This window comes from Malus domestica, chromosome 03, assembly GCF_042453785.1.
Source record: "Malus domestica chromosome 03, GDT2T_hap1".
Lineage (NCBI taxonomy): Eukaryota > Viridiplantae > Streptophyta > Magnoliopsida > Rosales > Rosaceae > Malus > Malus domestica.
In genome coordinates, this window is record NC_091663.1 from 9850826 (window position 1) to 9874719 (window position 23894).

At 37.4% G+C, this 23894-nt stretch overlaps 4 protein-coding genes and 1 long non-coding RNA gene across 5 annotated transcripts; 4 read left to right on the forward strand and 1 right to left on the reverse strand.

Moving 5' to 3' along the window:
• The first annotated feature begins 2332 nt into the window (after positions 1–2332).
• LOC114823933 (uncharacterized) lies at positions 2333–5682 on the forward strand. The gene is made up of 2 exons (XR_003772039.2): positions 2333–4477; positions 4698–5682. It is a non-coding gene; the product is annotated as an uncharacterized lncRNA (long non-coding RNA).
• Positions 5683–9004: 3322 nt separating this feature from the next.
• LOC139194643 (pentatricopeptide repeat-containing protein At1g12620-like) lies at positions 9005–9739 on the forward strand. Its single transcript, XM_070819536.1, has one exon. It carries the CDS (start codon positions 9005–9007, stop codon positions 9737–9739), a length of 735 nt encoding a protein of 244 aa, XP_070675637.1.
• Positions 9740–12008: 2269 nt separating this feature from the next.
• On the forward strand, positions 12009–13736 carry LOC114824162 (putative pentatricopeptide repeat-containing protein At1g12700, mitochondrial). The gene has a single exon (XM_070819537.1). It carries the CDS (start codon positions 12009–12011, stop codon positions 13734–13736), a length of 1728 nt encoding a protein of 575 aa, XP_070675638.1.
• Positions 13737–15566: 1830 nt separating this feature from the next.
• Positions 15567–16907, reverse strand: LOC103427187 (mitotic-spindle organizing protein 1B-like). The gene is made up of 2 exons (XM_029099803.2): positions 16768–16907; positions 15567–15878 (listed from the first exon to the last, which is right to left on the reverse strand). Exon 2 carries the CDS (start codon positions 15867–15869, stop codon positions 15651–15653), a length of 219 nt encoding a protein of 72 aa, XP_028955636.2. The 5' UTR covers positions 15870–15878; positions 16768–16907; the 3' UTR covers positions 15567–15650.
• A 4531-nt stretch (positions 16908–21438) lies between these two features.
• LOC103422765 (uncharacterized) lies at positions 21439–23122 on the forward strand. The gene is made up of 2 exons (XM_008360830.4): positions 21439–22089; positions 22213–23122. The coding sequence occupies exons 1-2, from the start codon at positions 21516–21518 to the stop codon at positions 22947–22949; spliced, it is 1311 nt and encodes a 436-aa protein (XP_008359052.3). The 5' UTR covers positions 21439–21515; the 3' UTR covers positions 22950–23122.
• Positions 23123–23894: the final 772 nt, after the last annotated feature.

Genomic DNA, 23894 nt, shown 5'->3' on the forward strand with positions numbered 1-23894 from the left:
AAACCATATTTACTACCTAAATTACCCTCACAAACCTAATTCAACTGGTAGATTTATCTGTACACTCATTTAGAAATAAAAACCCAAAATTTGCAAAGAGAAGTGCATTTCAAGTTAGGACTACGAAAAAAATGGACAAATGATTAATCCAAACAATATGATCTCCTTGCAATCATATTGCAAAAGAGCTTGTCACACTAGTTTAGGGGTTTTTTTGTTTGTTCCAAATGGTATGAATCTGAATTCTAAATGCCATTGTTTATTTATTCTTATTTTTCTTCCCGCTTTGGTTTAAGTTGAAGTCCTCTCTCTAGTTGTGACTAGTGGCGAAGCCACGTGAGGGTGAGGAGTGGCAGCCGCCACTCCCCTCGTTAGAAAACACGACTGGAGCTTTGGTTCAGCCCCTTCTCTCGCCAAAAAACCCGACTAGTTCAGCCCCTCCGAACTGGAGGGGAGAGCTTGGAGGAGGAGACGAGGTGGGGTCGGCGAGAAGAGGTTAGAAAAAAAGACGAGAGTGGGGATGTAGGACGACAGAGGTTGGAGGAGGTAAGGGTTGGTCAGCCATGTCTGGTGGGGTTTATGAGAGGAAGAAGAATGTTGTTTGGTTATTAGGTTATGGGAGCAAGTAGGATGTTTGGTTATCAAAATAGTAGGAGCTTGGAGCAATCAAATAGACAAGTGTAACATTTCTATTAAGCTATATAATGGTCAATAAAAATGGTTTATTGACATATCAGTAGGCAAGAATTATCCATTTGGTTATTAGGATAGCAAGAATTTAGGTGTGAGTTTTAAAGACAGGTGTTGGACAATTATTGAGCCACCTAAGTCAGTAAAAATTGGGTACTGACACCTTACCCCAGTATTATCATGTTGACTGTTTGTGTACCTTTTTTTCTCTGTTAAAATACTATGATGAGTTTGCTGACCACCACTTCTCTTTCAGTCTTTATCTTTCTGCCCCACTTGTTTGTTTACCCATCCCCCCCTTTTTTCTTTTCTGAACCCACTTTTTTTGTGGGTTATTAACCCATTTCTCTCTTTTTTTTTCTTTTTTTTTTAAATTCTTGTATGTATTTTTATTTTATCTTTTAAGACTCCCACTGTGTTTATCTTAAATTCTCACATTATTTATAAAATATTGTATTACTTTTTAAAAACAATGTAAATATTGTTTAATGCTTATTTTATGATAATTTAAATCCATCTAGGCTCGTACCTAGATCTCACCTAGGCACCTAGCTGCTAGATTCCAGTCCACTGTTTGATTAGCGCCTAACATTTTTTAGGATTTAATCCTAGCCAATTTAAGCTTCTTACATTGGCTTTGATATTATTGCTTACAACTGCTTTGGTGGAGAGACTATTTTCTAGTATGAATATTGATTCAAAACTTTGCACTATCTAATGTGAAAACAACTGCTTCAATTGAACATTACACTCTTTTGAATTTTGCCCCGGCAAATCCTGACATCGCCACTGGTTGTGACTATCTATCAATTAAGTGCAGGATTTAACCGACTATTTTTAGGGATGAATATTTATCTTTAGGATGTATTTTGTTGGATGAAATTTCATATCTTTTAGTTTGATTTACCGCATGCATGCATGGATGAAAATAAAGGTAGGATGATATATGTTTGTGATGGTCAGTTGGATCAAAGAGATAATTATTCTCTTCAAAGCTCCAACTATCCCAAGATTTCCAAGCCCTCGACAATTTCAACTTAAACGATTCATGGTCGTTCTGCTTGATATGTCATAGGAAATGTACTAGTACAAGTCCATGAGGAGACAAGGGAACGAGCCATAGAATCCTCTTCTGCATGTCATTTGATTTGTTTGACCTCAACACTATGGCATCTCCTCTGGACTATCTCAGCACTATGGCATCTCCCATTGCTGTTGTTGTTGATTTGTTTGTGCTTTGGTGTTTGTTTGGGTTTATTGATAAATTTTAGTTGTATTGTTAAATTTATCTTGTATTTGATGGTAATTATGTACTAGGGTAAAAAAGAAAATTAACATTTAAAGTTTAAGTTGGGTGTAAAAAGAGGTTATATGAGTTCAAATAAAATTTCCTCCAAGGAGTTTTGGTGTTGGATTCTTTTTGGATCAATTAATTATGATCTCCTTTTTATCGAAAAAATGATTAAATTAGATTTGAGAAGTTGGATTTAAAAAAATAATCATACAATGGTAAAAAAATCTAGGCACACAATAAAAACCTGCTGGAGTGGAATGTAGTTGAGCGCGACACACTGGATCAGAACCCAGGAACGCACTCCATCCATTGGCTCCTAAACGGTGCACAATAAAAACCTGTCGTAGAAAGGCTGCTTGCTTTGCGCTCGCCCGCAAACAATCTCTCCACGCTGCTGCATCCAATGCAGGTGCTGCAAGCTGGGGCTCGGCCCTCGGCCCAATTCCTTCCCTCATCCATCCGGGGCGGGGGGATAGCAGACCTAAATTCCCACCCCCAAACCTAAGGTCCCATTTTCTCACCCCAAAAATACATTCCGCAGAGATGTTTTTCAACCCCTTGGAGAAAGCCTTATGTATGGTTACTGTTTGGTAATCGTTGCTCAGTCGGCCCGATCTGAAGAAGATGATTTGATGGGCAACAACTGCTGCTTGTAATGGTAGCCGTAGACTCGGAGCCAGAGGTATGCCGCTTTCTCTTGACTCATCTGTAGTTGTTTTCGTAAACAATTACTTAGGTTTGTTTCATTCTAATCTTGAGGATGCCCTCAATGTGTTCGACGAAATGCTTCAAAGGTGTCCTCTGCCTTCCGTTGTCCGCTTCAATTAAATATTGGGTCAAGTTGCAAGATTCAAACATTATTCCACGGTCATCTCGTTGAATAACCAAATGGGCGTGTCAGGAATTCGTCCTGATGTTTATACTCTGAACATTATCATCAATTGCTACTGTCATCTCAACCAAATGGGGTTTGGTTTGTCTGTCTTAGGAAAATTCTTCAAATTAAGTTTTGAACCTGATGTCACGACCTTCAACACTCTAATCAACAGCTTTCTTCTCGAGGATAGAGAGGCTGATGCTGTTGGGATTCTGAATAAAATGATGGAGAGTGGTAACTGGAAGCCTACTGCGGTTACTTTTGCCATACTAATAAAGGGACTTTGCCTGAAAGGTAACAACATTGGAGCTATCCAATTGCTTAATAAGATGGAAGAAGGAGATTGCAAGCCTAACGTGGTTATTTATAGCACAATCATTGATAGTCTTTGCAAGGATACTTTAATTGTTGATGCATTGAACCTCTTCTCCAAAATGACAAGTAAAGGAATTGCCCCAGATGTCATTACTTATACTTGTTTGATTCATGGAGTTTGCAAATTAGGGGAGTGGAAAGAATGTATAAGATTGTTGAATGAAATGGTGAGTAAAGGTATCTTTCCAAATGTGCGCACCTTCAATGTCTTGATTGATACAATTTGTAAAGAGGGAATGGTCCAAAAAACAAGGAGCGTGGTCGAAATGATGATTCAAAGAGATATTGAACCTGATACAGTTACTTACCGTACACTTATGGACGGTTAATGTTTGCTCGGAGAAATGGGTCAGGCGAAAAAAGTTTTGAACTAATGCTTAGCAAAGGATCCATGATTGATGTTCGTAGCTATAACATATTGATAAATGGTTATTATAAGCATAAAACGATTGATGACGCCCGAATGCTTTTTCTGGAAATGTCTCATAGGGGGGTGTTTCCAGATACAGTTACTTATAACACTCTTATGAATGGGTTTTGCAAGATGGGGAGAATACAAGATGCAGAGACTTTGTTCTCTCAAATGCAAGCTTGTGGCCAACTTCCAGATGTTCAAACTTATAATATTTTACTCTGTGGCCTGTTTGAAAACCAACAATTTCCCAAAGCAGTGCAATTGCTAAGCGAGATGGAGGGAAAGAAGTTGAACTTTGATATCGTAACGTACCGTATTCTTCTTGAAGGTTTGTGCAAATATGGAAAAGTTGAGTATGCATGGGAAGTCTTTCGCAGTTTATCATCAAAAGGATTTCAACGTAATGCCAGGACATATACTATAATAATTAGTGGATTTTGTAACGCGGGGCTAACAAGTGAAGCAGAAAACTTGCTTAGGGAAATCAAAGAGAATGGTTGTTCTCCAAATGGTTGCACGTACAACACAATTATCTGCGGGTTTATCAATAACAGTGAGACATCAAGGGCGATGAGACTGATTAAAGAAATGGTGGAAAAGGGTTTTTCTGCAGATGCATGGACTACAGAATTGATAGTTGAAACAGATCCCGTTTTGTTGGCTTTGATAGAAAGAGCAGTGTGAAGTTCATTTGTATTTTTGATAGCTGAAACAGATCCTTATGACCAGCACAATGCAGTTTGAAACTGTTGCACTTTTGACAACTTTCGGTGGTTCCTTCAATGCTGCATTGGAGCAAGTTCTTCCACAGACGAGTCCAGTTCAGGTAGGCATTCGTTCATGCTTCGCCTAGTGACGTATGATATGTGTTATTTATTTAATCTATCAATTGACAGAGCAACTTTTATGTTACTCTTTTAAGATTGTGATATCCATTGGAGAAGTAGAGTAGTTGGACTGATATGATCAGATGAAATGCAATACTGCATTCATGGCGTGGTTTAATTTCTGTTTAATTAGCTTTCATAGTTTATTTTTGGTTATAGGATATGAATCTGATGGAGAAGCAATGGAGGAAATGATAGCCACATCTGATCAAAAGATGTATCCAAATTCCTTCACGAAATGAAGCGTTTGTAATCGACCAAGTGATGTCAAATGCGATTAAAAGGAGATTACACGATTTCCATGTTTGCTTATACATTTTTGTATGTTATGTGCACCAAATATTGAAAGAGGAGAAGGTGTGGACAGTAGCCACAACTCATTTGGTCTCTCAAGCATCAATTATCTTCAGCATTCTTGAAAATAAGAGAAATCTGAGGCTTGATTTCAACAGCAAACTGTGGTATCTGTTGTTCAATCCCTACTAGCCCAGCCAAACGCAGTGGAAATAAATTGAGTTCACCTTCTAAGCGCTGCATGGGATTTGCAGAAAACTTTTTGTACCCCCTCTTTTGCCCTCAAGACCAAGTTTTCTTTAACCCCAACTATCCACAATGTCCGTTGACACTGCTCGAGTACCATATTGTGCCATTCAAGATGGACAAAGATGCCATGGAGGCGTATTTGCTTCACGGTTCCAAGGTTGACACTCTTCTGCCCGACCATCCTGTCGTTGTCACTTCCCTGCCTGCCGGCACTAGAGGATGCACTTCTCTTAACTAAGTCAAAGTCACTAAGTGGGATGTCTACAACAACGGACGACTAATTGTACATAGGTTAGAGGACTTCTCCGATCCAATTGTCCAAACCCTAAGGTATCCGCAATATGACGTGATGAATGTGGAAGAGGATTCTTATCAAGGATTTTCTGCGTGGCCAGATGCAGTTGGGATTATTAGTTGGTTTCTCTTTCGAGCACTGCTGGCTGGTTTCACCTCTTCTTTATTTATTTCTTGTAATAAGCCATATGATGATGGAGAATATGAATCTCTGCCACTTAGTACTATGGTCTAGAGACACTTATCTTTTACTTGTATGTTAAGAGTTTTAGGTTCAAACATCGTGAATGACAAGTTTGATGCCAATTTCTCTCCTCCACGATAACACAAAATGCTGATTAACAAACTAGGAAATCGACGGAGTAAAAGCATAAAACATATTAGCTGCCCTAGTTTTGAGATCGACAAAAGTTTGAAAGCGCCATTTTAATGCAACTCCAACAATTTTCCCGCTCAATGAACTAAGGTTATGACGAACACAAAAGAGACGGAACAAAGAAAATGTGGAAGGTTCCGGGTTTGATGCTCCGAGCTGGTGAGTCTGTTTGACCATGGTCACAGGCAGGGTGAAATTCCCCATAGCCTCTCCGGTCTCGAAAGGAGTAGATAACTGTGACTTGCCACTAGTTGTTCCCCTTTTGAAAAAAGAAAAAGGAAAAGCAAGACTAGTTTAATCACGCACTCAGTAACCTGTGAGAGAGTGAAGGAAAGTTTAGGCTTTTGGAGATGGGGAGAGCTGTTGAAATTTGATCTCCGGATCCCTTCCTCCTAATCCATCAAGTCCTGGGATCCGGGCTATTGAAATTTGATCCAACAGTCACGAACAGGGGTCCACTTTAAAAGTTATAATAACTTTAGCCGTTGGATCAAATTTTAACAGTCCGGATCTCCAAACTTAGTAGATTAGGAGGAAGGGATCCGGAGAGGATCCCTTTCCCACAATCTAGTCGTAGAAAGGCTGCTTGCTTTGCGCTCACCCGCAAACAATCTCTCTACGCTGCTTTATCTAATGCGCGAAGCCCACCTTCGTCTAGTCTGCACGTGCAGGTGCTGCAAGCTGGAGGCTTCGGCCTAGGGGTGGGTTCAAAAAACCGAAAACCAAACCGAACCGAAACCGAAAAAACCGAACCGAACGAAAAAACCGAACCGAATTGAAAAAACCGAACCAAACTGAATTCTTTTGGTTCGGTTCGGTTTTAGTGATCTAGAAACCGAACCAAACCGAATCGAACCGAATTAATTAAATTAAATTTTTTATTTAATTATTTGTTTTGGGTATTATTTTCTAAACCCAATTTGTAAGTTAAAATGTGCTAAACCCAATGTGTTGCCAAACTTTAAGCTCAAAATATTAAAAAAAGGCCTATAAAAACTCTAAACCCTAACCTATTATTTCTCCCCCATATAAGGTTCCAAAACCAAACTTTCTCCTGAAATACCTACATACATCTCCATAGCACTGTCTACTTCTGCCCCAACTTTCTTTTTCAAATCTACTCTCATAAAACATGTAACAGAATCCATAAACATTTATTTCGGGTAGATTACTTGGGTAATTTGTGATGGAAAAGAATCCAACACACACTAAATAAATCCACCCATGCATTACTTTTACTAATCAAGTTGTCAACATGCAGTTACAAGCAAACAACCCTGATCTTTGAACAACATCATACAATTTAACTTTTCTAAGTCATTTGTACGATTTTTGTGTTGTGAGGTTGTTAGTTTGGACTTTGGAAAACTTGATTGATGATTTTAGTTCAACTTTAAATGTTTATTTTCATTGTCTTTGATTCTAGTTAGAATGCTTATGTTATGATTGTGTTGGATATGTTAAAATTTAAAATTTCAATGTTTTTCATTTTCTGAAAAAATAAAAAACAAAAAACCGAAACTGAACCAGAAAAAACCAAACCGAAAAAAAACCGAACCGAAAAAAATTGAAAAAAAATGAATCGAACCGAACCGAACCGAAATTTCGGTTTGGTTTCGGTTTTGGCAAAAAACCGAACCGATTTAAACCGAACCCACCCCTACTTCGGCCCAATTCCTTCCTTCGTCCATCCGGGGCAGGGGGATAGCAGACCCAAATTCCCACCCTCAAACCCAAGGTCCCATTTTCTCACCCCAAAATACATTCCTCATAGATGCTTTGGGCCCAAATTTTGTGTTTTATTTTTTCAACCCCTTGGAGACAGGCTTATGTATGGTTACTGTTTGGTAATCGTTGCCTGATTTGGGGTGAGATTTGAAAATGATCGGTACACGGAGTGGTATAACACGTGTCATTATATAAATGATGAGGTATGTGTGTTAAAATATTAATAACTTAAAAAATAAAATTTCTCATAACACATAATGTACCCTCCTCGTGTTCCGGACACAATAAAAAATTTGTCCGATCTGGGGCCATTAGATTGGACTTTACCGAGATTGAATAACACTTCACCGGGAACATGTCAAACAATATCAGGTGGCAACTATTTAGAAAGGAATTGTTTGTGTTCTTTTTCGGTGGAAGAAAAAGGAAAATCTTTCTCGAAACTCAACAACATAAAGTGAAGTTTAGGTGGAATTCGATAAATGTACACGGACGGACGGACGCACTCGAGTCTTGTCGATCAATCAGTGAACGTTGGTTGAGCCTCTGCGACTCGCATAGTTAAGTTACTGAAGAAGATGATGCGGTGGGCAACAACTGCTGCTTGTTATGGCAGCCGCAGACTCAGAGCCAGAGGTATGCCGCCTTCTCTTGACTCCTCTGTTGTTATTTTCGTAAACAATTCCCTGGGTTTGCTTCATTCTAATCTTGAGGATGCCCTCAATGTGTTCGACGAAATGCTTCAAATGCGTCCTCTGCCTTCCGTTGTCCGCTTCAATCAAATATTGGGTCAAGTTGCGAGATTGAAACATTTTATTCCACAGTTATCTCGTTGAATAACCAAATGGGTGTGTCAGGAATTCGTCCTGATGTTTATACTCTGAACATTATCATCAATTGCTACGGTCATCTCAACCAAATGGGGTTTGGTTTTTCATTCTTGGGAAAATTCTTCAAATTAAGTTTTGAACCTGATGTCACGACCTTCAACACTTTAATCAACGGCTTTCTTCTCGAGGATAGAGAGGCTGATGCTGTCGGGATTCTGAATAAAATGATGGAGAGTGTTAACTGGAAGCCTAATGCGGTTACTTTTGCCATACTAGTAAAGGGACTTTGCATGAAAGGTAACAACATTGGAGCTATCCAATTGCTTAATAAGATGGAAGAAGGAGATTGCAAGCCTAACGTAGTTAACTTATTTATAGCACAATCATTGATAGTCTTTGCAAGGATACTTTAATTATTGATGCATTGAACCTCTTCTCCAAAATGACAAGTAAAGGAATTGCCCCAAATGTCATTACTTATAACTGTTTGATTCATGGAGTTTGCAAATTAGGGGAGTGGAAAGAATGTATAAGATTGTTGAATGAAATGGTGAGTAAAGGTATCTGTCCAAATGTGCGCACCTTTAATGTCGTGATTGATACAGTTTGTAAAGAGGGAATGATCCAAAATCAAGGAGCGTGGTTGACATGATGATTCAAGGAGATATTAAACCTGATACAGTTACCATACACTTATGGATGGCTACTGTTTGCTTGGAGAAATGGGTCAGGCGAAAAAAGTTTTTGAACTGTTGCTTAGCAAAGGCTTCGTGATTGATGTTCGTAGCTATAACATACTGATAAATGGTTATTGTAAGCATAAAATTATTGATGATACCCTAATGCTTTTTTTGGAAATGTCTCATAGGGGAGTGTTTCCAGATACAGTTACTTATAACACTCTTATGGATGGGTTTTGCAAGATGGGTAGAATACAAGATGCACAGACTTTGTTCTCTCAAATGCAAGCTTGTGGCCAACTTCCAGATGTTCAAACCTATTCTATTTTACTGGATGGCCTGTGTGCAAACCAACAACTTCCCAAGTCAGTGGAATTGTTAAGCGAGATGGAGGGAAAGAAGTTGAATCTTGATGTCGTAACTTATAGTATTCTTATTAAGGGTTTGTGCAAAGATGGAAAAGTTGAGTATGCATGGGAAGTCTTTCGCAGTTTATCATCAAAAGGATTTCAACATAATGCCAGGACATATACTATAATGATTAGTGGATTTTGTAACGTGGGGCTAACAAGTGAAGCAGAAAACTTGCTTAGGGAAATGAAAGCGAAAGGTTGTTCTCCAAATGGTTGCACATACAACACAATTATTCGCGGGTTTATCAAAAACAGTGAGACATCAAGGGCGATGAGACTTATTCAAGAAATGGTGGAGGGGGGTCTTTCTGCAGATGCATTGCTTTGTTGCCATTGATAGAAAGGGCCCTGTGAAGTTCATTTGTATATTTGATAGCTGAAACAGATCCTTATGACCATCACAATGCAGTTTGAAACTGTTGCACTTTTGACAACTTTGGGTGCTTCCTTCCCTCAAATGCTGGGTTGGAGGGAGTTCTCCCACTGACGAGTCCAGTTCAGGTAGCCATTCGTTCACGCTCCGCCTGGAGATGTAAGATATGTGTTATTAATTTAATCCATCAAGTGACAGAGCAACTTTTATGTTACTCTTTAAGATTGTGATATCTGTTGGAGGAGCCGAGTATTTGGACTGATATGATGAGATGAAGTGCAACACTGCATTCATGGCTTGGTTTAATTTCTGTTTAATTTAGTTTTAATATTTTGTATTTGGTAATATTTCAAAAGTGGCAAATTGATAAATGTTAAGGTTTTCTACCGTGCATTTTGTTAAATTCCTTACTTTTTAGAGTGTTTTTCCGTTGACGGATGTTGATGTACGATATCTGTATTCTTTATGGTGAATTGTATAGTTTTAAGGCAGATAATCCGTTCTGCATTTCAGATGGTGTATATACAATAATACAGTTGAAAAGAAGTTTCCTTTTAATCCTTCAAATAAATGTTGAGGATATTACCTTTCTCTCGTGCAGCAAGTAGTTAAATATCAATTTAACATAAGCTAAACCCCAAAAACTTCCAGCACCAAGGCTGTCTTGCCATCGAAAGGCACTAATCTTGAGGATGTTCTCAATGTGTTCGACGAAATGCTTCAAACGCGCCCTATGCCTTCCGTTGTCCACTTCAATCAAATATTGGGTCAAGTTGCGAGATTGAAACATTATTCTGCAGTCATCTCTTTGAATAACCAAATGTTTATGTTCTAAACACCATCATTAATTGTTGTTGCCATTTGTACCAAATGGGGTTTGGTTTGCCTGTTTTGGAAAAATTCTTCAAATTGGGTTTTGAACTAGATGCCACGACCTTCAACACTATAATATGCTACTTTTCAATAAAATGTTGGAGAGTGGTAATTGCAAACCGGTTGCGATTACTTTCAGCACCCAAGTAAAGGGACTTTGCATCCATCTATACGTATTTTCAGCTATTCATTTGTAGAGTTTAGTCATTTTTCCCCCCAATGGTAAGGGACTTATAATTCCCACTCCCAAATTTATAATTTGTTAAACTTTTGTATTTCTTTGATTTTTCTTTTGCTAATAATTTTGGAATTAGTTTTTTATTTTATAATTTATCTTGTTTTATTTTTACGATTGTTTTGGTGTAAACAAAATTCAAATTCAGAAGAAAAAAAAAGTGTTGATATATTTTTAGTTGGATGGGTATTTAGTTCGTAATGGACAAAAAGATACCACCACTTCGCCTCTTTGTTGGATTGCAGGTGCGAACACAATGGTCTCTGACCAAGGCCAGGGACCAATTCGAATTTGGATCTTGACATGTTGCTGGTTTTTAGCCTTTTTTTTTTGTTCAAAAAATCGTAAAATCGAAATGTCCTGTCGTAAGAAAAAAAAATGGAAGAAAAAGAATAACTATTTTTTATTTAACGTCTTTCATCATTTTGATGACTTTATCATATTCTATCATACTAATTTCTACTCTACCTTACCAAAGTTTATTCTCCAGGGAACTCCATTTAAACTATTCCAACGGGTTCCTCCCAATCTCTTTATTTTATGATATCATTGGAAAACATATAAAGACAACTCTTATTTAATATAGCTATTTGTGCAAGTATTTTACGATTAAGAAGTAATTGTCTCTTGTACACATTGTGCATAAATTTACTATAACTGAAGTATACTTTATTCTCATGAATTATTGCATTTGTTCGGGTGATCCACAACGAACGAAAATCTCTCTTTTGTCTACCTCTATCCCAATGAGCCTTTGGAGGAGTTTTGGTATTGAATCTTTTTGAATCAATTAATAATATTATTTGATCGTTGGATTTGAGCCGTTGTATCCCGCTTTTATAAAAAAAAAAAATTAAATTTGAGTCGCTGGATTTAAAAAAATAACCGTACAACGAGAAAAATTCCAGGCCACACAATAAAGACCTGTCGGAGTAAAGTGTAGCCGGGAGCCACACAATAAAGACCTGTTGGAGTGAAGTGTACCCGCGTGCAAGCACTTGAGTCTTATCGATCGATCGGTGAACGTTGGTTGGGACTCTGCGATACGCAGCGCTGCTGAAGAAGATGATGTGGTGGGCAACAACTGCTGCTTGTTATGGCAGCCGCAGACTTAGAGCCATAGGTATGTCGCCTTCTCTTCACTCCTCTGGTGTTGGTTTTGTAAACAGTTACTTGGGTTTGTTTCACTCTCGAGCTTCTAACTCAACCGAATCTAGAAACACCCAACCACCCCAGTGTGTGAAAGTCACCAATCTTGAGGATGCCCTCAATGTGTTCGACGAAATGCTTCAAAGGCGTCCTCTGCCTTCCGTTGTCCGCTTCAATCAAATATTGGGTCACGTTGTGAGATTGAAACATTATTCCACAGTCATCTTGTTGAATAACCAAATGAGTGTGTCAGGAATTCGTCCCAATGGTTATACTCTAACCATTATCATCAATTGCTATTGTCATCTCAACCAAATGGGGTTTGGTTTGTCTGTCTTGGGAAAATTCTTCAAATTGGGTTTTGAACCCGATGTCAGGACCTTAAACACTGTAATCGATGGCTTTCTTCTTGAGGATAGAGAGGCTGATGCTGTCGGGATTCTGAATAAAATGATGGAGCATGGTAACTGGAAGCCCACTGTGGTTACTTTTGGCATACTAGTAAAGGGACTTTGCATGAAAGGTAACAACATTGGAGCTATCCAATTGCTTAATAAGATGGAAGAAGGGGGTTGCAAGCCTGACGTTGTTATTTATAACACTATCATTGACAGTCTTTGCAAGGATACTTTAATTGTTGATGCATTGAACCTCTTCTCCGAAATGACAAGTAAAGGAATTGCCCCAGATGTCATTACTTATAACTGTTTGATTCATGGAGTTTGCAAATTAGGGGAGTGGAAAGAATCTATAAGATTGTTGAATGAAATGGTGAGTAAAGGTATCTTTCCAAATGTGCGCACCTTCAATGTTTTGATTGATACAGTTTGTAAAGAGGGAATGATCCAAAAAGCAAGGAGCGTGGTCGAAATGATGATTCAAAGAGATATTGAACCTGATACAGTTACTTACCGTACACTTATGGACGGTTACTGTTTGCTCGGAGAAATGGGTCAGGCGAAAAAAGTTTTTGAACTAATGCTTAGCAAAGGATCCATGATTGATGTTCGTAGCTATAACATATTGATAAATGGTTATTGTAAGCATAAAATGATTGATGATGCCCGAATGCTTTTTTTGGAAATGTCTCGTAGGGGAGTGGTTCCAAATACAATTACTTATAACACTCTTATGGATGGGTTTTGCAAGATGGGGAGAACACAAGATGCAGAGACTTTGTTCTCTCAAATGCAAGCTTGTGGCCAACTTCCAAATGTTCGAACTTATAATATTTTACTCGATGGCCTGTTTGAAAACCAACAATTTCCCAAAGCAGTGCAATTGCTAAGTGAGATGGAGGGAAAGAAGTTGAACTTTGATATCATAACGTACTGTATTCTTATTGAAGGTTTGTGCAAAGATGGAAAAGTTGAGTATGCATGGGAAGTCTTTCGCAATTTATCATCAAAAGGATTTCAACATAATGCCAGGACATATACTATAATGATTCGTGGATTTTGTAATGTGGGGCTAACCAGTGAAGCAGAAAACTTGCTTAGGGAAATGAAAGAGAAAGGTTGTTCTCCAGATGGTTGCATGTACAACACAGTTATTCGCGGGTTTATCAAAAACAGTGAGACATCATGGGCGATGAGACTGATTAAAGAAATGGTGGAAAGGGGTTTTTCTGCAGATGCATGGACTACAAAATTGATAGTTGAAACAGATCCTGTTTTGTTGGCATTGATAGAAAGAGCAGTGTGAAGTTCATTTGTATTTTTGATAGCCGAAACAGATCCTTATGACCAGCACAATGCAGTTTGAAACTGTTGCACTTTTGACAACTTTCGGTGGTTCCTTCCCTTGAATGCTGCATTGGAGCAAGTTCTTCCACTGATGAGTCCAGTTCAGGTAGCCATTCGTTCATGCACCGCCTAGTGATGTATGATATGTGTTATTTATTTAATCTATCAAGTGACAGAGCAACTTTTATGTTACTCTTTTAAGATTGTGATATCTGCTGGAGAAGCAGAGTAGTTGGACTGATATGATCAGATGAAATGCAATACTGCATTCATGGCTTGGTTTAATTTCTGTTTAATTAGCTTTTAATCTGATGGAGAAGCAATGGAGGAAATAATAGCCACATCTGATCAAAAGATGTATCCAAATTCCCTCACGAAGGGAAGAGTCTGTAATCGACCAAGCGATGTCAAATGCGATTAAAAGGAGATTACACGATTTCCATGTTTGCTTATACATTTTTCTATGTGCACCAAATATTGAAAGAGGAGAAAGTGTGGACAGTAGCCTACTCATTTGGTCTCTCAGGCATCAACTATCTTCAGCATTCTTGAAAATAAGTGAAATCTGAGGCTTCATTTCAACTGCAAACCGTGGTATCCGTTGTTCAATCCCTACTAGCCCAGCCAAACGCAGTGGAAATAAATTAAGTTCACCTTCTAAGCGCTGCATGGGATTTGCACAAAACTTTTTGTACCCCCTCTTTTGCCCTCAAGACCAAGTTTTCTTTAACCCCAACTATCCCCAGCCTCCGTTGACACTCCTCGAGTACCATATTGTGCCATTCAAGATGGACAAAGATGCCATGGAGGCGTATTCGCTTCACGGTTCCAAGGTTGACACTCTTCTGCCCAACCATCCTCTCGTTATCACTTCCTGCCTGCCGGCACTAGAGGATGCGCTTCTCTTAACCAAGTCAAAGTCACTAAGTGGGATGTCTACAACAACGGACGACTGATTGTACATGGGTTAGAGGACTTCTCCGATCCAATTGTCCAAACCCTAAGGTATCCGCAGTATGACGTGATGAATGTTAAAGAGGATTCTTTTCAAGGATTTTCTACGTGGCCAGATGCAGTTGGGATTATTAGTTGGTTTCTCTTTAGAGCACTGCTGGTTGGTTTCACCTCTCCTTCATTTATTTCTTGTAATAAGCCAGATGATGATGGAGAATATGAACCTTTGTCACTTAGTACTATGGTCTGGAGACACTTATCTTTTACTTGTACGTCAGGGTCTTAGGTTCAAACATCGTGAATGACTAGTTTGATGCCAATTTCTCTCCTCCACGATAACACAAAATGCCAATTAACAAACTAGGAAATCGATGGAGTAAAAGCATAAAACATATTAGCTACCGTAGTTTTGAGATCGACAGAAGTTCGAAAGCGCCATTTTAATGCAACTCTGGCAATTTTCCTGCTCAATGAACTAAGGTTATGACGAACACAAAAGAGACGGAACAAAGAAAATGTGGGAGGTTCCGGGTTTGATGCTCCGAGTTGGTGAGTCTGTTTGACTGTGGCTATAAGCAGGGTGAAATTCCCCATAGCCTCTCTGGTCCTAGAAGGGGTAGATAATTGTGGCTTGCCACCAGTTGTCCCCCTTTTGAAAAAAAGAAAAAGGAAAAACAAGACTAATTTAATCACATACTCAGTAACCTGTGAGAGAGTGAGGGAAAGTTTAGGCCTTTGGAGATGGAGAGAGCTGTTGATGTTGTACCAAGTAAATTAGGGTTGAGAAAAGAAGAAGATGAAGGCAACTAAAGGAAGGTAATCACAACCCCCGAACTTAGAAAATGGGATTCACTTTGAATATATACTACAAGTACGCAATTGTTTATGTTCCAGAGAAATCAAGAATACAAAAACCAGTTCATAGTACAGGACCGGCAGCATCTGATGGCGGAAGTGGAACGGGTTCTCTTCGCAGTTCCTTAACAACGGCAGCCAATGCCTCAGGGTTGAGACCCAAATCACATAATGCAATGAGGATGGAGAGGGTGTGACGGTCCAGCCCTGTGTCTAGAATGTTGGACATCTGAAATGCTAGGTCAAGAGATTCGCGTGCGGTTTTTGCAGCATCCGCATCCATATTAAGAACCTGAACGAAACGTGAAACAAAACAGCCATATTGAACCCGCACTGACCAAAAAGAAAAGAATGTTCATCATAATCATTCAGTAACATTACAACCTATCAAGACACTCCTAATATTCCTTCTTCACATCTTCAACTAAAATACACATACAACTAAAATACTTGTTTTGAGCATCTGGTATTTTGTTTGACTGAATCATGATACTCATTGCAATCTATATCACACGGTGGCCGCATAATTCACTTCGTTTCTCCGAGATGGACTGCTTATACACAGGGACAACTTGGCTCGAGGACACAAATGCCTAGTTTTGGTGTTTTGGATACAAATTGGACGTAAAATGGATGAACATAGACGGGCTAGTTGCTTGAGGTTTACGGTTTCATCTGGACTGGTATTGGGAAGCAACACTACAGCAATAAAATTGGGGCATGAAATTCAATTTGAATTCCTCTTCTTATTCTATTTATCTTCTTATTGTTTCCAAGGTGTGTCAAATTTGCACTGCATTTCATTTCAATTCCGTTTTCGATAAACACAGAGACGATTTACTAAGAACATGGAACAGGTTTAGTACTTCGCAAAAATCAACCACAATCACAATTTGGGACGGTAAAAAACCCCAAATTGTAACCTCTGTAAAAGTGGGCATTCCCAATTTTAGCATATTTCAACCAATTAAAAGTATCAGTACATAGAATAGCTCTGCAAACACAAGTAACCCAATAAAATTATAAATTACAAACCCTAATTTAAATCCACAATAAAATTCCCCAACTTAAAACCCCTAAATTAAACCCCTAAATGAAATATTATTTTCAAAATAAATTCCAATAGACACCTTGTAGAAATTATAGCAAGAAGAAGAAGAAGAAGAAGATGAGCAAGTTACCGATTGAAACAGTGATTACAGAAGCGAGAGGCAAAAGGAAGAGCTTGTTGTTAGTCGGGTCGGTCGGGCTTCACACTTTGCTTTTGTCCCCTTGGCCCCTGCACTATTCACTTCAGTTTTTTATGTCCCTTGATTTGCTTTGAAAAGGTTTAAATTTTTTTTTTAATTACAAGCGATATTATTATTATAAGTTGGATTAAAGAGAGGTGGAGTTTCTGATAAAAAGCAGTGGGTTAAAGAAGAAGTCCACCTAAACAATTCATCACTTAATTAATTCAATCTTTAAGATTTTTTTCTATTCTCGTGGGGGAAGGCAGGATTGACACATCTACAATTGAGAGTATGCTTGTACAAGTGGGTTACCTAGAACTAGTAGCCATTTATCTACCGAGAGGATCCTCGTCGGATCTTCTTTGTGAGGATCTCCGACGAGGATCCTGAGAATTCTCTAATCACATCCGTTCACTGTACATCATGCAATCATAAATCATTATAAATTTTTTTATTTAAAATTGAATATAAACAGTATATTACAAAAACTAACTGTATGATGTACGATGAACGAATGTGATTGCAGGATCCCTAAGATCCTCACAAAGAGGATGCGACGAGGATTCTCTCATTTATCTAGCCCTTCATCTTTACAATCTATATCTATCTTCCTCATTTAGCTTTGGTTCTTCATTTGGTGTTCTTGTCTGAGCTCGTCTCAATCAATATACTCAAGAGCTCGTCTCAAATCTGAATTTTATGCCCCTTTTTTACTCAAGTGTCGTCTTATGTCGCAAGTCTCCTATCATCATCCGCTACCCCTATCTTCCATTCATTCAACTGTTTTGTTGGTTCGTCCTCCTGGCAGTGGTGCCATTGCATGGCGGCGCGATTGACTTGGTGAAGGTTGTTGTCTTCCTCCAATGCTTTTTGTTGTTATGGGCTGACTCATTTTGAGCCTATCTATTGTATTTTTTTTTTTTTTTGTATCTGGCCTTGTATTTGAGTTGTTTTGGAGTGTCTTTTAAGCTATTTTTATTTTATACTAGTCTTTTTATTTAACGAAGTAATTTAGTTTGACCAAAAAATCTATCAAAATATATTGTTTCTTTACAGAAAGTTCTCTATTGTTGATATTAAAATTTTCTTTACCTTGAGAGAAGAAATGTCTTGTTATTCTAATTCAATATTGAATCAATGTCAACCAGGTTATAGTTGACCAATGTATTATAGTTGTACAAAATCACTTTACGTCAAAGTCGACCATATTAGTATGCCTTTAAAAAACAGCATTTCTAGGGCTTAAAGAGCATCTTCCATGAGCCTCCATCTCCATGGGAGAATACTTGTTTGACCAGGACTAATATATTTAATTAATTATTTCTTTTATTCATGGAAGGGGTGACAAAGGGAAAGGGATCATTTCCAGATCCCTTCCTCCTAATCCATTAAATTCGATGATCCAGGACATTGAAATTTGATCCAACGGTTAAAGTTATTATAACTTTTAAAGTGGGCCCCTGTTTGTAGTCGTTGGATCAAATTTCAATGGTCCGGATCTCCGAACTTAGTGGATTAGGAGAAAGGGATCCATCCGTGGCAAAGAATCAAGCTCTTCGCACGTGGAGTAGCCATGGCGCTAAAGTGTTCTTAACAATATTAAAGCTGCAACCATTTAGTATAACGGTCTAATAATATTCATCTTCACTTAAGTGAGATGTCTTAAGTTCAATTCTCGTCAAAAACGAATTTGAACCACATTGGTTCTTAACAGTACTAGAGCTGCAGTGCTCCAAACTCTAAGCCCGTCAAGTGGCATTTCTGGCCAAAAGAAATCGTTTTATTTGTTAGCTTTGTAATGTGTTTATTAATACATAAAATTGAAAAGGTATGAGTTGTACCTTTGGAATTCATATACCTAAAATTCATGAATTAGTACAATAAGAGGGGATCTAAATCCCTTTCTTTACTTCCCCAATTTTTAAGTTATCTGATTCATTCATTCTCCTATATTCTGTTAAGTACATGCCCAAATTTAGAGACCCAGTAAAAACTTTTGAAGTCATTGAAATAAATCAAAATTGATCTCTTTGGTCAGTTTAACAAACTGTAGAGCTCCTCAATAGCTGGTGTTCAAATGCTTATATTGTCTAACTGTATATTCGTACAACAAATTAACTTGAGTGAGTAAAAAACTTCTAGTGGAACGATTAATTCCTAATATTTAGGAATAAAAATGAGAGGAAGATTGTAAAGATGAAGAAACAAAAGAATGAAGCTAATTGTTTGAATTGCTTTTGTTTTCAAATACAACTGTGAATTGCTTGCTTAACTCATAAAAGAACTCAAGTACATATACAAGCGTGGCTTCCAAAAAATAAAAGACTAAAATGGCATAGAAAATCCTTACGTACTTCAGCCATCAACTTTGCATGCTGAAGACCAATGACAATATTTATCATTAATGATTATTCAAAAATTCTTCTGGATCATCAAACAAGAATCAACTTGTCCAACAATTTAAATTAACCGTTGGACAATGCAAGTGTTAGATTAAATATAGAAATATGGAGAATAATCCGAATAATGACTTTGAGGTACGACTTGAATCGTTTCCTTAAAGTGTTATTTGCCCCCACTCGAATGAGTTTGCTAAAGGGTTCTTGGCAAATCACTTCCAGGATACAACAAAGTATGGAATATTCGATTAGCAAAACCGAATTATATTCCCTTAGAAATAACTAGAAAGAAATTGTATGAATGTGATGAAGAGAGAAAAGAGAGCAAAGAAATTATGTAGACAACAAATTTCTGAATGATTTGTATCTGAAACATTATACCACAACATGTATTTATAGACATCAAAGTACCCGTTCATCGAGCCATTTCATTTTAGTTGAAGACACACAACTCTTCTTAATAGTGTTGACCCAAAAGACATGTGTTCTATTTAGAATTTTCAGAAAATAAATATTGACTAATTATATCATTTAATTCTACTCATACAATTTGAATAAACATCATATCTTTTAACCAAAAGTTGTAATTCAACCAAAAGGTACAAGGTTGAATTAAATCCAACCTTTCAATACATGTTGCCGCATGCATGCTGCGGATGGCAGCAGCACTAGGTCATATATATTTATATATTTATATATTCATAAATATTATATATTAATATATATATATATATATTAATAATAATAATTATTATTATTATTATTGAAATCTCTAACAGCAAGGATTTCATGTTAGCTACCAAGAGAACCATTCTCCTAGCATATCATAATATAATGCAAATAAATTTTTTATGTCGATCCATAGTCTAACAAAAGAACATTTTTCATACATATAAACACCAATTAAATTTCATATAGTTTACAAAATCACTAATTCAATATTAAATAAATGGCAACCCAACCGGATTTTTGTGGTCTTACATTAGGTATAGATTGCCTTAGGGCAGAATATAGTTGTACGAAATCACTTTACGTTACCAAGTCAATATACCTTGCAAAACAAGCATTTCGATCTAGGGCTCAAAGCATATTTTATGAGTCTCCATTAGAATAGTTGCTTGAAGAGTACTATATATTTTTCTTTATTTATTTCTTGGAAGGGGAGGCAATAATCAAGCTCTCCGAACATGGGGTAGCCGGCGGTGGCGGTAAAGTGTTCTAACAGTAATGGAGCTGAAGTGTTTTAATATTTGTGTTTTCATACCAATCTAAAACGTCTATATTTTTTTATCGTTAATTTTTCTTTTTTTATCGTTAACATGCTTTTATAAATTTAGTTTTACCACATTTATTAATCACATTGATTGATCTCTTATAAAAATGAGCCTATTTTTTTATATATTTTTTTCTAAGAACTCATTTATGTAAGTCGATCCAAACATGTAACAAAAAATGAAACTTTATATGACAACTTTTACATGAAATTGCAATACTTTCTCTGGAGTCATGCAATTTCATGTCCCCTATATAAAAAAGGATAATGCTAGAGAGACCAATTTTTAAACCAAATAATATGTCACTAATAGGAAATAAATACGTTAATCAACACTTAACTAATAATCTAATCATCAACATCTACATCATTTGGTTTACAAAATTTAATTTTGAAATTTGGTCTCCCTAGATAAACTAAGTTAATGTTCTATGCAAAGACACCCATAAATTTTGAAACAATCGAGATAATTTTTTACTTTTATGCACATCAAGTTTATTTCCCTGATCTAGATAAACTTCTTGTATTTTCATATGAACTCGTTTATGCATGCAAAATGGAACCAAATATATATGCTACATGAACAATAAAGTGTGGTTAGCAATCATTAGTAAGTTTGATAAAACTAGCGTTGCTTGCCAAGGTGAAGAATAATTGTAATTGCAAAATTGCAATGTGCAGCTATGCAAAATACACAAAATATTGCCAAAAATCGTTTGACAAAGTTAAAGAAATATCTAGTCAATCCCCCCATCAAATATTTGAAGCAATCACAATGCTTAAGTCTATCAAAAGGGTTATTTATTTATTTATTTATTTTTATTTTTTATATATATTTTTTATTATTGGAAAATTTTGAATACATGCAGAAGCAATAAGCCGAATCTCAAGACTAGGGTTCCCTCATCACTCCCTTATATAATCTCTTGTTGTTCCCATTCTTTCTCATCAATCCTTCAGCTCATAACACAAAGTAAAATTCAACCGAAGGAGAAGAGAAACATATATAAATTACGGTGCCAAAAATGGCTAGGATTACAATGTCGCATATTTTGGTGGCTCTTTTCGTCATCCTTGTTTCGATGGAAGCCGCCTTCGTTATGGGGCAAGGCAAGGGGAACGGGAACGGGAACGGGAGCGGAAATGGGAACGGCAACGGCAATGGTAATGGCAATAGCAATGGCAATGGAAATGGCAACGGCGACGGAAATGGCAACGGCAGCGGAAATGGCAATGGGAACGGAAACGGCAATGGGAACGGGAGCGGAAATGGGAACGGCAACGGCAATGGTAATGGCAATAGCAATGGAAATGGCAATGGCAATGGAAATGGCAATGGAAATGGCAATGGCAATGGCAACGGCAATGGGAATGGAAACGGCAATGGTAATAAAGCCGATGAGGCTGCTGTTTCCAATTATGACGTGTTGACACCAGTGGGATCCGGGCAGGAGCGAGGGTTCTGTAAAGCAAAGGGGGCTTGCTATTACAAGACTCTTACGTGCCCATCTGAATGCCCTCAGAGAAAGCCGAAGAAGAACAAGAAGAACAAGGGTTGTTTCATTAACTGCGGTAGCAAGTGTGAAGCTACTTGCAAGTGTAAATCATTTCACCCTTTTTTTATTCTTTCAATTAACTAGATAACTAACAAAAAGAACTTAATAAGTTGATCAAATTGTTGAAACTTTTACTAATAACTAGATCTTCTTTTCTTTCGTGCAGTTAGGAAAGCCAAGTGTGATGGATATGGCTCTCTGTGCTACGATCCCAGGTTTGTTGGCGGTGACGGTGTGATGTTCTACTTCCATGGAGCCAAGGGCGGAAACTTTGCCATTGTTTCAGACACCAACCTCCAAATCAACGCACACTTCATCGGGACTCGACCAACAGGAAGGACCCGCGATTTCACATGGGTTCAGGCTTTCGCAGTGATGTTTGACTCTCACACCCTTGTCATCGCAGCAAAGAGGGTATCAAAGTGGGATGACAAAGTTGATGCTCTCATGGTAAAGTGGGATGACAAAGTTGTGACCATCCCCACTGATGGAGACGCCGAATGGAGGACTAACGGTGAAGATAGAGAGGTAATTGTCGAAAGAACTGATGAAACCAACTACGTTAGGGTTACAGTGGCCGGTCTCGTGGAAATGGACATTAGGGTTAGACCTATTGGAGAAGAGGAAAACAAGGTCCATAACTACCAAGTACCAGCTGATGACACATTTGCTCACTTGGAGACACAGTTCAGATTTACCAATTTATCCGATCTTGTGGAGGGAGTTTTGGGCAAGACTTACCGCCCAGGTTACGTTAGCCCGGTCAAAATCGGAGTCCCGATGCCGATGGTTGGTGGGGAGGACAAGTACAAAACTTCATCCCTGTTTTCTCCTCTCTGCAAGGTTTGCAGGTTCCAGAAACAGCCTGAGCTTGCAGCTGCTGGAGGAATTGCTCAGTACTGAATGATTATAATTTTTTATTTAAATATATTTAGGGGTGGACAAAACACATCGGCTACCAATAAAATGATTTATAGTTTTAACAATTTATCATGAATATTGTTACAATATATTAATAGACTGTAACTAATAATGATATCAATAAAATGTGACAATGTTAACAAATATATAATAAATATTTATACTTATTATAAATAGATCAATCAAGTTTGTGGTACATTAGTGCACCTAAAACCGAACAAAAATTACAAATTGATGTCATTACATTACAGTTGGAAGGCCCTTTATTAAATTTTTGATATTTAAGATACATCAACTTGACTTTAGACCATATATGCATTGCAGTTTTTGTTCTGAAAATCTACGGAATCATATTTGCATGGTAGTTTTTAATTATTTTATTATAGTCGAATTAGTCATATCAAATACTCTAATTAAATTAAAGTTTAAGACTAGTGCTCTTATTTTCTCTTAAAATTACAAGCCTCACAAAACATTATATAACATGTTACGCCATTTTATTTTAAGAATCTCAACGGTAGGAGAAAAACATTATTAATTAAGTAAACTAATTAATATAATGCATCTTAAAGAAAATTAGATGAGTTTAGAGTTTAGGGGCTTAAACCTGACCGCGTAAATCACTATTTTCTAGAATAATGCATCTTAAAGAAAATTAAGTGGCACTTCAAAGTTCAAACTACTCAAAGCAATCAACAAATATCGCAAATGTAGTCAATCTATGAGTTTAGGGTTCAGAATAAATTTAGCCAATCGCAATTTTACATGGGTTTAATTCCATTCATCATCACCAATCAATGATACAATCTAGGAAATTCTTTTTCATTTGTAAGTAAGATCAAGTTAAATTCACATGAATGGCGAGAATGTATTATATTTGCATGGAGTTCGATACTTAGTAGTTGACTCATTTTGTGACCTAGCTCA

Coding starts and splice junctions, on each gene's coding strand:
- LOC139194643 (XM_070819536.1), top strand. CDS start 9,005: ATGGATGGCTACTGTTTGCTTGGAGAAATGGGTCAGGCGAAAAAAGTT.
- LOC114824162 (XM_070819537.1), top strand. CDS start 12,009: ATGTCGCCTTCTCTTCACTCCTCTGGTGTTGGTTTTGTAAACAGTTAC.
- LOC103427187 (XM_029099803.2), bottom strand. CDS start 15,869: ATGGATGCGGATGCTGCAAAAACCGCACGCGAATCTCTTGACCTAGCA.
- LOC103422765 (XM_008360830.4), top strand. CDS start 21,516: ATGGCTAGGATTACAATGTCGCATATTTTGGTGGCTCTTTTCGTCATC. Junction 22,090..22,212: donor GTGTGAAGCTACTTGCAAGT/GTAAATCATTTC, acceptor TCTTTCGTGCAG/TTAGGAAAGCCAAGTGTGAT.